Source organism: Camelus bactrianus, chromosome 3 (assembly GCF_048773025.1).
Source record: "Camelus bactrianus isolate YW-2024 breed Bactrian camel chromosome 3, ASM4877302v1, whole genome shotgun sequence".
NCBI lineage: Eukaryota > Metazoa > Chordata > Mammalia > Artiodactyla > Camelidae > Camelus > Camelus bactrianus.
The window spans coordinates 71,156,626-71,172,056 of NC_133541.1; the positions used below are offsets into that span (position 1 = coordinate 71,156,626).

At 34.0% G+C, this 15,431-nt stretch overlaps 1 protein-coding gene across 4 annotated transcripts in view; it reads right to left on the bottom strand.

The window, feature by feature from the left end:
- Positions 1-3,169: 3,169 nt before the first annotated feature.
- SLCO4C1 (solute carrier organic anion transporter family member 4C1) overlaps positions 3,170-15,431 on the bottom strand; it is a 60,731-nt gene continuing 48,469 nt past the window's right edge. Inside the window, exons 12-15 of one of the 4 annotated variants that reach the window (XR_012505558.1) lie at positions 15,057-15,194; positions 12,773-13,005; positions 11,690-11,755; positions 3,176-3,234 (exon numbers count right to left, since the gene is read on the bottom strand). Coding sequence is in view for 1 of the 4 variants with exons in the window: in XM_074360409.1 (XP_074216510.1) it covers positions 12,845-13,005; positions 15,057-15,194 (299 nt within the window). In the remaining 3 variants the exon portion in view is untranslated. Of the gene's footprint in view, positions 3,235-9,817; positions 13,006-15,056; positions 15,195-15,431 lie in introns of those variants that run through there. The other 3 variants (XR_012505556.1, XR_012505557.1, XM_074360409.1) reach the window with 3 other exon arrangements.

The following is a 15,431-nucleotide window of genomic DNA, read 5'->3' on the forward strand; positions in this document are numbered from 1 at the left end:
TATGGAAAACAGTATGGAGATTCCTCAAAAAAACTAAGAAAAGATTTATCATATGATCCAGTAATCTTACTCCTGGGCATGCATCTGGAGAAAACTCTCATATAATTTTAAAAGACTTGAAAATCTTGTTTGATTTTTTAAAATAAATTAGCACTTTGTATGTCATATTTTAGTATAACTTGATATTTCAAACCATTTTATTTTCAATTTTATAAAGACATATGACTCAAAGTTATATAAATTCTTTTAAAATTTTATCTACTGACAGTAAATTTTATTTACTAAATGCCTTAATCTCATGTGTCTTTACTAGTGTTCCATCTATAGTATGTTTTTTAAAATGCTCTGTGGTCAATATTTGTAAATGCTCCTGTGAGAGAGCATCTTTCATGCTTTTTAAAATTTATTATGTTCTTCTGTAATTACTACTGAATGATTTTAAATGCCACTATTTAGTCTTTATTCTAGTATAATCTTGAACCTTTAACACTCTGTTCAAAATTTATTTCTTAGAAATTTTTCTGAGATATCAATCAATCTCAGGTCTATGAAGTTGGAAGACATGGTTTCAAAAATATTGACAAAGAGACGTTTTTAATCTTCCTCTAATTTCCTTCAGTGTTATGTTCTAAAATGACTTTGTATCCTAAAGTATCAAATCTACCAGATAGACCACATTATATACTACCATGTAAGCCTGTTTAGTCTCTTAGTAACTGATAGACTCATCAATTTCATCTCCTGTGTCTGGCAAGAAATGCATTCAAACCTATTTAAAGATACTGGCCTGGCATGATATTTTTAAATTACAGAAAGAAAGACTAAATTAATCATGATAGTCATACATTAGAAATCTATGAGGTTGTTTAAAAACTACGTTAGATCTATCTAGAGAGACACTGATGATGTCCATGACATAGTAAATGGAAGAGCAGAAAAAGTTGTGTAAAATTCTGTGTAACACAATTGGATTTTTCCAGTTTTGTAAAATTAAAGAAATAAATGAATAACCAAACAAATAGGAAAACTCTGTGTGACCGTGTGTGTCTGTCTGCCTGCAGGAAAAAAATTAGAAACCCTACACACTACAACACTAGCTAATTAGGGGAATAAGATTGTGATATGTGGAAAGATTGAGAAAAGAATGGTGAAGGGATGGGAAGATGACGCAATTTATTTCAACAGCCATACAGAAACGTTGTAAGTTAAATTACCAATAATCTCCTGAAAAAAATAAAAACAAAAATTCCAGAACCTTACTTAAACATGATTTATGATGTCTTACAAATTTTCACGCAAAGGAAGTTTTTTTCTCATAATTTAATCATATTTCTTCTTTGTTAGTCATTAAAAAAAAAAAAACCCTTCTTTCATAAAGCTATGGAAAGTGTGACAAGGTACTGAAATTAAGGTGCTGAATTTGACCTTTGGGCAAATCTCATATTCTGAGTTTGTTAAAATAATGTTAAAAAAAATAGTTATCATACCTACCCTAGGTACTAACCTTGTCATCTTTCTGGCAACTCATGTAAATAATCCTTGTTAGATTGTTCTTTGTCTCCAAAATCAATTTTTAAAAAGGAGTGTGATGCCTGCCTTCTAACTTTGAGAAGGCTGTGGTACTGTCATGGGATACAAACCATTTCTTTGACATATAAAAAAGTGAAAATGTCTACAGGTATAGATCTATGATAATCATAATACATTTGTAATATTTGAGTCAGGTCAAAACATGGAAGATTACAAACTTTGTGTCTAGGATCATATTCTGATACTCAGCCCAAAAGCTTAGAGAAATACAATTGAAAACAAAACCTCATCCCTACAGGAGGAGACGGAAAGATTCTCAATTACAAGTTTTCTAAAGTTAATGCTCTTAGAAAATGGAGGGAGAAGTTTCTTTCCTTCTTTTCCACAGGGAGAATTAAACATCTAATTTTTAATTTATATTTGCTCTCACACATCCCAGTATGCCATAGCAAACTCAACAGGCCCCATAGGATATTTGAAGTTTTTAAGGAAACACAGCAATAGTCAATATCTGTTGTACTCTGTACAAACTGCAGGTTTGAGAAATTCAAAGTCTTAATATTTGATTGCACTGTCTTCCTCGAGATGAAATCGTATCTTTGCAAAGCTGGGTTTTCAGCAATCACTGTGATAATAAAAGCAAGTACCTGTGAAACTCAGTGTAAGAAAGGAAACAAGGATGACAGTGTCCAATCCAATTCCAAGGTTTGAGAAGCTGCACAGTGTCCAACAGGTGCACACATTAATAAAGGTGACTATTGAAGAACGAAATAAAAATATAACTCTCCCATCAACTTACATGTGTTTTTTTTTTTCAAATAACTATTAAACTTTTAGGAAATAAATATTTATTAAATTTTGGAACTATATCATTAAGATACACAATTGTTAGCCATTTTGGGTCTAGATGAGCCATGAAAAAAATTACTAAGACTGTTTTTTATGAACTAAGAAAGTTTGGGAACCCCTGGATCAGTACTTACTCTCTGCAAAACTACTCTGCAATGTAGGAATACAGTAAAGTCACCTCAGTCTGTGCCTCTTTTCCTCATAAGTTAAATGATAGAAAGGAAAGTAACTATGCCCTCCCACTCTCTGAGAGTTAAGTGCATAGTCACTAGAATGGAAATGATTCTAAGACAATCATTTTATCTTGGACAGACCAGAAATGGCACCAAATTTAGGTTTTGTTTCCCCTCCCTAATCACAGGATCCACTGCTATCTTGTCACAGGAATAATAATAAAGTATATTATTCACATTCATATGTGCATGAGAATGAATTAATGAAAAAGCTACTTTTGACCAAAAGGGAGACATCCACCCTACAGAGGGCCAGACTTCCTGGGCCTAAAAATTCACTGAAAAGTGGGACAGTGCTCTGACAACCCCTTCTGTCATCAATTAAACAGTTATTAATGCATAAATCCAGCAGTTTTGTGACTGATGAAGAGGATATGACGTGGGAAGTCCTGTCTTCAGCAAGATAAGCATAGCCTATTGCATACCCGTTCTCTAAGGTTTCATGTGTGTGGACTGTATATCTGCAAAGTACTTAATTTTCTAAGCATTACAGAAAAAAGGATAAGGAAAGAAACAGAGAAAGGCAAAAAGGAGCCAACCTGTGTGCCACTGTATGTGTCTGTGTTCTCTTATAAATACTGGATTCACGGACTTCATTGCCAAGGAAGGTCATTCACTTTAACTGGAATGAAACACAATAGCAATGTAATTTTCTTAATCTTCTGTGTGACTTTTCTTCTATGCATTACATTTCCATCCCTCATTTCTTTTGTCTCATTTCATGTCTTCTTTTATAGTGGCTTTAATATGCTTATTCTCCAATCTCTTATTGGCCCATATTCAAACCATTTACTGTAGGTAATTAGCTTTAGTGTGTCTGAGCCTGTATTATCTCAGCCTACACTGTTCACAGCAGTCTTTTATAAGTATTCTTCTGACATCAGAATTTCAAAGAGTCAAAATAGGATCAATGTCTGTCTGTTGAGGACACTACAGCTTATTTTTTTCAGTTTGGTCTCTCTCCTTTATTGCAACAGCCTTGAATAAAGTCTTCCTTTCCTGTTTAATTTTGCGGGTGCAATTTTTGCTTTGACACCCTAATGTCTGATAAAATTGTTTTTAAAAATATTCAAAACCATAGATTTTGTTTCATAGCTTTTCCCCAGGACTGACTCTAGCCAATCAGTTGGGTATTGTGGAGCCAAAAAATGAGAATTCAAGAGAATAAGTATTTCAATTTCCAGTTTATACCAGCAAGTGATTCATAATGTCAGATTATTAAATTATCATACATTTACAAAATAAATAATGAAAATAGAAATTAAGCCAAGAAATTAAGTTTAGTGTTTTGTCATTTTTGACTTTTTAAAATTCAATTGTTTCTTGACAGAGCATATAAATAATGAAGAAATAAAAATTTAGTCTAGATGTAGACATGGCATATTGTTTATTCTACTTTCACAATACATATTTACCAAAGAAATTTAAAACCATATTTATATATTATTCTTTTCTTAAAAGTATAGTCATTATATGCAATGTTTGTGGCTAGTTTATAATCAATTGTTGAGATAGGAATTGTTTACGGTTTTAGAACAGGACCACTGATGGGTTTAGACTGCAAAGGCAGAGGTCTGGGAGTCAGCTGGATCCAACCATTAATCAACATAGAGAAAACAATAGTTAGAAAGGATGGAGGGGCAAGGTGGATGGTGAGCTCAGCAGCTGACAAATTGAGTTTATGATGCCTGCGATTTAGCCCAAGGGATGTCCACTATAACCCTGAATATTTGAAGGCTGATCAGAGCTGAATTTCGGCATTTGGAAGGCATGAGGGAGGAAGATAATTTTCTACAGCAGAAGGACATTGAACTCTTTAGATGTGAAAGAGATGGGACAGAAAGAGATTAATATATTCCACAGAACAGAGGGAAATTGCGCAAGGTCCTGAGAAAGAAGATCACGGGGATTCAGAATGAAATGAAAGGACTAGGTTGATGGATTACAGTTAAAAGGACCTCTTTTCCACTGAGGCAGAATGAAAGATAGATAAATGTTAATTTGTAAACAGGGGGTAAAGAGATGTAAATGAAAGCTGATAACAGTCCTATTTGATAGTCTCTGTCTTCTCTGAAAATTAAAAAGCACTATCACTTGTGGAAAATGAAGTCAGGATGCATAATCAGGGTTTCTAAATGTCTGCTCCACTAAGGTGATAGCTCTAAACTAAACTAGTTTGGGTACAGAGCTGTGCAAATCATTTGTGATCAGACATTGCTTTGTAACATTATGTGAATCCATCACTTTCTAAATCACTAACACAGCTGTCACTCCCCTGCATGAGTTGTTGAATCACTACCATTGTGTGTTCTGGTAACAATTTGAACACTATTATTCTTCCATAGATTTACCGTAAGCATTGGCTTGGGAGGGGGGTGAGAAGGGAAGGGCTATATTTCTGTGTTATCAGTGCTGTGCTTGACATCAAACTCCTTCACAAAAAACGCCTGGTAATAAAATTGAACTGTATTTTAATATAATTGATTGAATATAGTTCTAGGTACAGAAGTCCATAAGCCCTTAAGGAATAAATATAGACAGAGTGCTTCTCTCTCTCTCAGTCTCTCTCTTTCCCATCCTCCCACCCCACACCCCTTCCCAATTTTTGGAGCTTAGAACAGTTCCTGGTATTAAGTAAAGGATCAATAAATGTTTCTGGAAGCTGAATGTTCTGACTTTTTGTTTAAATCTCTTATTGTTTTACTTGTTAATGCTTCACATACTTGTGATTTATTTTGCCAATAAGATTCCAAGTTTTTGAGGAGAGTAACTTCAGGCACAAATTGCACATTAAAGCCCCAATTGGCTTAGAAAGAAAATCTTGAGAGAGGGAGTTTTGTAAGAAAACTACATGTAACATAATGCATTTCTTGGCTAGCCAAAAGGATTTGAGAACTATAAACACAATTGAAATCTTTGAATAGCAAGCATAAAGTAAGTATGAGAGCATATTATTTATGTTCTCATCTCAGATCAGTTCTTTTTAATCTGATTCTGAGATGATCTCATAGAAACTGAGGGAATGAAATGCCAGAATTACAGTAAAAAATAAATGTTAGTATGTTCAGAATTCATGCTTACTAATGGAAAGACAGCCTAAACAAAATTTTGAAATTTATTATTTTTTGGTATTTTTTTCTATGCTTTTTAAGGATCAAATTCTTTTTATGGAAGATAATCTAAATAGCTATTTGGTATTTTAAAAATATAGAATAATGTGAAAAATTCACTCCTGGACAGTATTTAGAGAGAAGATTCATGAAGTCAGACATATGTACCATTCTATTTCTAAACAAGTGAAAAATCAAAATAGTGAAAACTTTTGCTGCAGTCACCAAATAATGCTCATTAGTTTCTGTATAGTTTCTCTTCTAACTGAAAATCTTCCAATGATCTTCAATGAGAAAAGAGTTCTGGCAAATTTATTAAAAGGACAGGAAGTGAAAAAAATGCAAATGCAACTTTCACCAAAGTCAGAATTACTCCATCAAGAAAAAGATTCAAAAAGCAAAGCGTCTTTACGGTGGTAGCAAAAGCACCACCACCACCAGCTGGTAAAATCATAAAGTGCAAACCTGGACAGAATATAAAGGGATTTAAATTTAACACTTTTTCTTGAGACCAGCACATTTTTATGTCTAACTGCCTCAAATTTGCTTACTGACTATAACTTCATAAAATATAATATTAAGTATTGAAAGACAATGGATAATCCCCATAACTAATACATGTTTGTTTGTTTTTTTCCAAACCTGTGTAAGTAAACCTCAGCATGTTCCAAGGAAAAAGAAAAAGCCTGAGCTTTGGAGCCAAAGACACCTGAATTCAAGTTCTAGCTCTGACACTTACTAGCTTTTGGACCTTGATTAATTTCCCTGGGCTTTCGCTGTCTCACATGTCCCACAGTTGACAGGGCTACAGTGGGTATAGAAATTCAGTAGTAAGCTAGCACAATTCCTCTTACCCAAGAGATAAGCAAGAACTGATATTTTCAATAAGCAATAGCAGCCTCATCTTCACTAGAATTACCTCATCTTTGCTACGTTTTTAAAAGTGTTTTCATGAGTAGTGTTTGTTACTCAACAGGTTTTACTGCTTATAATTTTCAGACCTTCAAATTCCCTGTCAAAGACCTATAGTAATTATCGTTACACCACTTACTTATAGAAAAGTAAAGCCAACAACAGACTGACAATCTAACCGAGGCAAAAGCAGGATGTATATAAGACAAGGAAAAGAGAGAGGAGGAGGAAAAATTTCAGATACATTTGATACAGTGATTTATTTTTTCTTTTCCTTGGGCAGGTTTCTGCTTTGCAGCAAGCAGTAGAGACCAGCCAGAGTATCTCGTTATTGGGAAGCCAGATGGGACAGTTGTTTTCATATTCTTTGATAGATCTCAGAAATACAGTTGAGGAGCACGTGCCTGGATATCTTCGTATTATGTCTGTCATTGAATTTGAATCTGTACTTAGTTACGTCAGATCTGCTCCATTTTATTTATTAGAATTTCTCACAGGCACATCACAGCACCATGCCATGCACTCAACCCCACCACCCTGGGATCTCTCCATGAAATAGCCTGTAGTATGTTTCACATCCACATTATTACTTAAGTACCTCACTAATGTAAGAAAAGAAGAAATTTATCAATTGCTGTTCTCTACTTTTTTACTTCTGAAAGGAAGAGCCTTGGGAAAAATTTAAAACAGGTAATTTCTCTCTAGTCCTTTCCAACTTAGCACTCTTTTTACCCCAACTCACCTTGCTGTATCCCAGAGAGCATAGTTTCCCGTATTTTCAAAAGAAGCCCCAGCAGTACTTCAACCCTCAACATTATCCCATTATTCCTTCTCTCTCCTTTACTTTCAAACCAAATTTTATTCTCTTAGAGATCAAAATTAGAAATAGGAAATCACTGACAACAAAATGTAATTCTTGCCCTTCCCCTACCTTTTAAATTAAGTTAGTTTATATGCAGAAATTTCCAGCCCTGATTTCACTTTAACAATCACCTGGGAAAATTTTTAACAAATTTAATTGGTCCTGGATGGGGCCTGAACATTGTTAAGTGTTAACATTCTACAGGTGACTTCAATTTTAGTCATCTTCTTCAACAATTCTACCCAGACACTAGTTAATGAATTTCAGAAAGTTAAGAAATAGATATTTTCACTGGCTAGAGAGGAAGAAATATAGTAAAACCATAATGTTTATTTCCTCTGAATAAGTAAAAGGAGGATCAAAAATGGTAAAGGAATTAAAAAAGATGAAACTCATGAAAAACAACATTTTTATCTCACTGTTACTTTCAAATTCATTCTGCAGGAACTGCTAGCTCCACCCCCTTGAAAAGATTTTGGATAGATTCCTATGTGGCCATTTTTAGGTATCAGAAAGGTTCCATTTCTCTCAGCCCCCAAATTAGAACTGACTTGTGGAAAAGATCCTACAAAGGGGAGTTGGATACATTCCTCCCTACGGACTGTCCCTAAATGAGGATGGTTCACCTTACCGTTTTTCTGACTTTAGGATGGTGCAAAAGCCATACACATTCAGTAGAAATTGCACTTGGAAGTTTGAATTCTGACCTCTTCCCAGGGCCGTGATCCGCGGCGGATACTCTCCCGCTACGCGGGTAGCGGCGGCAGCGGCAGCGGCCTGGCAAGTGCTGGCAGCTCCGGGTTAGCCACGTGACCCCAAGGTAAACAACGTAAACAACGGGTACTTAACAGCTGTTTTGTATTCCTACAACCATGCTGTTTTTCCCTTGACATATTCAGGATTCAGATGAGTACTTCAATTAAAAAATTTTAAATAAATAAATTACATGAAATGTTTAACACTTTATTATAAAATAGGCTTTGTGTAGATGATTTTGCCCAATTGTAGGCTAATGTAAGTGTTCTGAGCACCCTGAAGGTAGGCTAGTCTAGGCTAGGCTATGATGTTCGGTAGGTTAGGTGCATTAAACGCATTTTTGCCTAACAATATTTTCAACTTAAAATGGGTTTATCTGTATGTAACCCATTGTAAGTCGGGGAAGATCTGTAGTCCTTTTCATCTTCTGCATTCTTGTGAACGGAGCAAGGGGGTAGAAGGAAGAGAGGAAGAGAGGCAAAAATCTTACACCATCAGGACCTACATAACTGTCTCTTGACCAGCACTGGCTGACCTCTGTGCCCTCCATTATGGAAGGTCTCCAAAAGCTGGCTTAACTACGCGGTGCAATTGTTGGTTCAGACTGATGTTTGAACTGATTGATTCCCAGACAGGTTGATGCTCCCTGAGCTGATTTCTTACAGACCTACCCACCTTAGTTTCTGCCTCTAGTAGGACCTCACAGCAGGCAGCTCTTCTGGGCAGAGTCCCATGAGGACCTCATGAGAATGTCACAATTTATGACATCTCATGATCTCATGGCATGGGAAATCCTCATCTTCTGATGTTATGAGTACAACTATTCCTCTCTGTGTATTGTGGTCTGTCAGCTTAAGCCAGGAACCCAATTTTGTGTGCCAGCGCTCCCTCAGCATGCTGGGTACATACTCCATTCTGATGGGAGGGACTGAACTCAGCAAACATCCAACTACTGAGGAGATATCAGCCTCTTTTCTTCAAACATCCTCATCAACAACCTGATTCTTTTAGGGCCTTCTCATTCGACTTTGAAACACCCAGTTTGGTTTTTTAGCATTGTTTCTAATATCATTTCTTCTTTGCAAATGAACTCTTTTGGGGCATAATTTATACACAGTAAAATGCACCATTTTAATGTGTACAATTCAACACTTCAAAGACAGGACCAGCACTGCCATCATAGGAAATAGTTCTACCACGCTATTTTACAGATGTAGTATTAACTATTTTTCCTATGCTAATTTCCCAGTTTAGGTCATTGTTCTATGGATACGTGAAATGTCAACATTAGGGGAAGCCGAATAAACCTGATAGGGGAATTGTATGTATTATTTTTACAACTTTTTAAAAGCCTAAAATTATTACAAAATTAAAATTTAAGAAATAAACTCAGACATGTTAAATCTATCAAGAAAAAATTTAGAATGTCAATTCTTATGGGTAATTTTTATAGGCTACATTTATTTTAGCTAAAATACTAAAATGTTTTGATCTAATTCACTGACTCGGTTTTTAAAAAAGGATTGGTTATTTATTTTTGATTGCCATTTGTATGTAACATGTGTCAGTGTTTATTGTTTTGAGTACAAAAAGGCTGAAGGAACCTGATTGTGCTGCAGTGAGGGGAAAAGAACATTGTATCTCAAATCAATGTCCAATCTGACTTCTTTAAAAATATCGTACTGAGTATTTTAATAACCCAAGATGAATCAAGTATAACCTCCCCAAACACATTACTCTTGCAGTGTGTCAGATATTTTACAGCAAACCATCTGCAACACGTATATCCTACTCATACAAACCCTATATATCCATCTGTCACAACTGTTGTGTGAAAGAATTTTAGTATACATTTCATAATGAATGCTCTTCATATGGAATTTAATACATCTATTGAGATACCAGAAGTCATTGGATTAATTTACATTCTCCAAGTTCAAAAGTACAGTGATTTTCCCTCTCCCAACCATCTAATATGCATGTATTCATAAACAGAGATAAGTCATATTTCAAAATATGTGTCATTTAATAAGATTAAACACTTAACCTAGTATAAAAATTTGATTTTTAAAAATATATATACATCTAACATAATTATTTACAATAAAGAAAATCTTGAAAGCAAATAGAGCTAAAATTTTATCTGTACTTTCCTCCAATTTACATAGCTAAACAATTGTATAGAGTTCTTTCCATGTATAAATTTTACATTTCCTACATACAAGAAAATCCAAATGTTAAATTTTAAGACATATATCCAATTATGTACAAAAATCACCACAGGTCAACTTACAGATTCAAGCTTACTTAAAAATCATTATAAATTGTGAAAAATACATACTATGAAAAAATACATTCTGAAAGTAGCATAATACCAACTCATTTAGGTGAATCCAAAAATATAAACCATGTGTATAAATTACAGTAGTGTCTATACTGCCTTATTATGAAAGGAGGTATTCTTTGTAAATATGTATGTTATAAATAAGAGCCTCAATTCTTTCACCTGCCAAAATTATTTTCACTTTAATCATTTTCATCATAAACTTTGTAAAAATGTATCATCTTATAAAAACTGAGTAAGCTGAATACAATGAAACCCTTGATAACTAAAAATCATCATGAATGCCAATTATTTAGTGACTTAATTATCAAACTTTCTATGAGTGGGGTAATTTTTTTTCTTTTCTCTAAATTATGCAGCCTTAGCCTAATATGTTTTGTAGTTATTGTTTCCTCTCTTACTGTTGTTTCACATCTGTATCAGTGAGTTCCTGAGGATTTGCCATTGTTGTACAGCTAGAAAATGTTTCCATTCAGTTCCCTGCTTCCTCCAATAGGACACAGAAAGCCTAAGCTCCTTTCAGCCTTGGCTCTAACAGGAAGAAGCATTTAAAGTGTGTCTGGCTGGTTGTGAGGGAGATTGCTTCTGAATCGATGTATCATGTGTGTGTTTGTTCTCCTGTTCATCACGAACTGTCTCTTTGGTTGCTATGACTCCTGCTTCTCAGATACCTGGGTGCCCACCTGGCTTTGTTCTCTGGAGTTTCTATGTTTCTGGTTTAAGTCGGTCGGTCTGATAACTACTGATCCACTGTTCCTCTACTTCTCTAATCGTCAAGTGTGCTCGCTTGCCCAACTCTAATTCATTCCTTCTTGCATTTCACTTTATAAATGCTACTCATTTCTTGAATCACCCTTGGCTGCCGATTACCACAAAACATAATCTCTCGAATTCTGGGAACTACTGGTGCTTCTGAGTGAGGTTTCCTCCCAGGCCTTTACTCTGTTATTCTGATCACAGTGTATGTAACACACTGCTTGTAAAAATGAAACCCAAGGGAAAGCTGATAATAAAACTTAGTAAGTAACCTTATTGTTATGAAATTTCAAATGGGTATGAACTTCAACATTTTTTTAATCAGTAAAATTCTTACTTTTGTTGATGCTCACTGATCTATTTCTTCCACGTTCTAAGTAGACAAAGTTGGCCCAAGTCTGATCTGAAAAAATGGAATTATAATGTTATCATATATGTGAAATACTTAACCTTTAAATAAATGGATCAGTTAAACAGTAGAGTTTAATGTTTTAATCAAATAACAATAATACATGCCTTCTAAGACCAAAGCACTGTTTAAGTGCTATAAGTAATGTTCTAGGTGATCAGGTTTTAAAATGAGAAAAGTTAATGTACTGAGTATATAAAAATTAATCAATGGTTCATTAAGAAATCTTTTCAAAGAAAACTAATAAAATGTATGTGAGCCATTGGGAAAAAAGAAATCTTTTCAAATCTGTCTAACTGGCACTTTACTGAAGCTGGTACCTTCCTCTGGAAGACATGCAGTTGAATAATACTATCACAGAATAATAAAAGGTAAGTGTTAAAAATCAGCAGTATCAACAAATCACCTCCTGGAATTCTTGACTTAAAGTGAAAATATCTGTATACAATGCTAATGTCTCAGAATTCATTATGTACTGGGATACAAGAAGGTAATTAACCTATATTCTAATAGTTTAGTAACTTTCTGTGATAAATCAAGGACAGACTAGTATATGTAAATTTAAAAACAAATAACATTATTTAGGCAGCTTTAAATTCATGGTCTATCAGTAAGAGTTCTTGAAACTCAGCACATAAACTTGATGAATTTGAATTTTTACACCATAAATTTTCTAAACAAGCCCAAATACTGGCAATAATAATTAAAATAAAACAAGTTGTAAGAGGGATAGAAACATCACTTTGTTTTTAAAATGTAAACTTTTAATTAATCATTGGCTTTTTCTTTCTAGTACAGTTTTTTATTTGAAGATTTCATACCTCGATGTGTGTGTGTGTGTATGTGTGTGTTTGTGTGTGTGTTGAGGTTTTTGATGGGTTTTGAAGGCACAGGTATGTTTCTTAGATTAAAACAAAACCAAGTAAGAGTCCATACATATACAGAAAACATATTTAATTATAAAATATCAATTTAAAAAATATGATTATCCATATTGGGTATCAAACCTACAGTGACAACATCCATTCTTACAAATGGAGGCCAGTTTTTGATCAAGCTGTAGAATAGTCTTCTCTTTCTGTTTCAGTCTTCATTTCCTATTTTCTTGAGGTCACATTCTAATGGAACTGTAGTCACAACCGTATTCTGATCTAGAAAGGGCACATCTGTGCCTGACGGTGGTGGTTTATACAAAAAGATTGCAAACCCAATGAAGAAAATGGTGATAACTTTACAAGTAACACCTAAATAAAAAAAAAAAAATCATGCATTTGGACCTCTAATAATTATTACAAAAATTAATTCTCATTTAGAAATTCTTCATGACTAGAAACTCACTACTTAAAGAGAAGAAGTATATAGGCAATTATAGCTGTTCTGAATTTTTTAAATTTTAGTGATAAAGGTGATATTCTGCAATAGAACATTTGTATACGATTCAATGAACCAGTCTTTCTTTTCTAAACAATAAAAATATAAATAATTCTTCTATTCTTGGTTATGATTGTACCTTCTTAACCAAGAAAAACAGCTTATAACATCCTTGAACCTGAATAATAAGTTGCAACATTTTCATGCCTTACGATGAAAAGCAATTCTAAAAATAAAAATGGCTTTGGAGTTCTTAGGATAAAAGCCTCTATGAGAATGTATCACATTCAGTACTCAATAAAATTTACTTTTAAGCATCAACTAAAAATATGAAACATTAAGATCCACTTTACATGATGTGATTTGTTTTCAAAGAACTCTGATTTTGAAGTTAGCTCACTTATTTGAAGAGAAAACTAGTCCTGGCCACAGTGCAAGAATCTATGCCAGTCAAATAAATTAAATGACCTCACAATGTAGTGTTTACAGTAGCTAAATTGTGTGTTAATCATTAATATTTTACTCAAAATATGTATGTGAAAACCAAGAATGCTCATTGAGCTAAGCATTTCTAAATTTATAAGACCAATTACATAAGTACCATAGTTTCAATATTTTTGGAGTATTTAAAGGTATATATGTTTTGGGGGGAAAATTCTCATATTCATCACAGAGTAGGTAAAGGAACAACTCATTATATATATATATATATATATATATATATATATATTTGGCCACAAAAGTACAAACATAACCAATTAAGTAAATTTTTAATCATAAAAACACTAAATAAAAAATGTCTTTTAACAGGTAAAAGTGGTGGGAAGATTAATTTTTCCTATTCTAGTCAATATTTACTCTCTCGTTTTTCTGGATTTATGTATTTATTTCTTCAGTGAATAATATATTAGGCTGTCATTATAAATTCAGACACATATTCTGGGTTTAAACACATGTAGGAAGAAAAAAGCTATCTTGATACATGTGCCAAAATGATCGCAACCACAATCACAATGAAAATCACACATTATGTTAAATACACACACACACACACACACACACACACACACACACACACCGTTGACCCCTGAACAACGCAAGGCTTTGGGGTGCCAGCACTCCATGCAGTCGAAAATCCTCATATAACTTGACAGTCTTCCCTCTGTACCTGCAGTTTCAGATTCACAGAGTCAACCAACAGAAGAATGTGTAGTACTTCTGTAGTATGTATTTATTGAAAACAATCTGCATATAAGTGGACCTGTACAGTTCAAACCCAGGTTGTTCAAGGGTCAGCTCGGTGTGTGTGTGTTTCTATCTAGAACTCTCCAGTTTTAAATATTCTAATTTCTTAGTTTTTTTTTAAATTTTAAACTTTATCACACTCCTACAAAAACTAGATGCATTGCTCTACTTCCTTAATCTTAATTTTCATGGATTGCTTAACCAAGACTACACAAAACAGACTACCAAAGGCAAAAAGGGTTAAACATCATGGCCAGCCCTTGTGAACCATAAAAAGGTTTTTCACAACGTGCCTTAGAGCCAAAGAATACTTCCCTACCTCAGCTTTACGTGCTTTCCAAAGCCCAGGTGCCTAGATGACAATCAGTCCAGAGTTACTCAGAAATCTCTTTTAGCTTTTGCTACACTTTCCAAAAAAAGTTTGAGAGAAGTTGTTAAAAGAAAATCATACGATATATGATGTGATGAAAGCTGAAATGTTACTCCCTTCTATTTTAGACTGAGCCTTTCAGACTCCAGGTAAGACCTTTCATAACATGCTATGATCACTGATCTCTGCTTCACTATAGGACAGTCCAATAGCATGGACTGAACGTTTCAAAACCTAAGTTAACAATAAGATTTTTTGTCTGTTGACATCATCAATTTATTCTAGAGTTATTAGGAAATCACCACTTACTTATGGCCACTAGCATATGGGCCATCCTGATGTTATTATAAATCCAGCAAGCTCCTTTAATTCCACATTCATTAATATCCCAGAGAATACACGTGCTGTCTATTGTGATGCCAAATATAATGGGTCCAGGTATTGTGCCTAGAAGAATTATATGTGAAATATACATGGGTAAAAATTAGTTCATAGTTACAGATTTTTTTATACATGGTTATGTATATATTTTATATAAAAAAGAATTGGCATTAATCTATCCATATGCAAATTAATCAGCTCATGCAAATATAAGAATATAAAAAAACAATCTAAAGTAACTGTACATTATATTTCTAATCAACTCAAAAATTATTTTAATAAAAATCTCTGGCATGTATTACG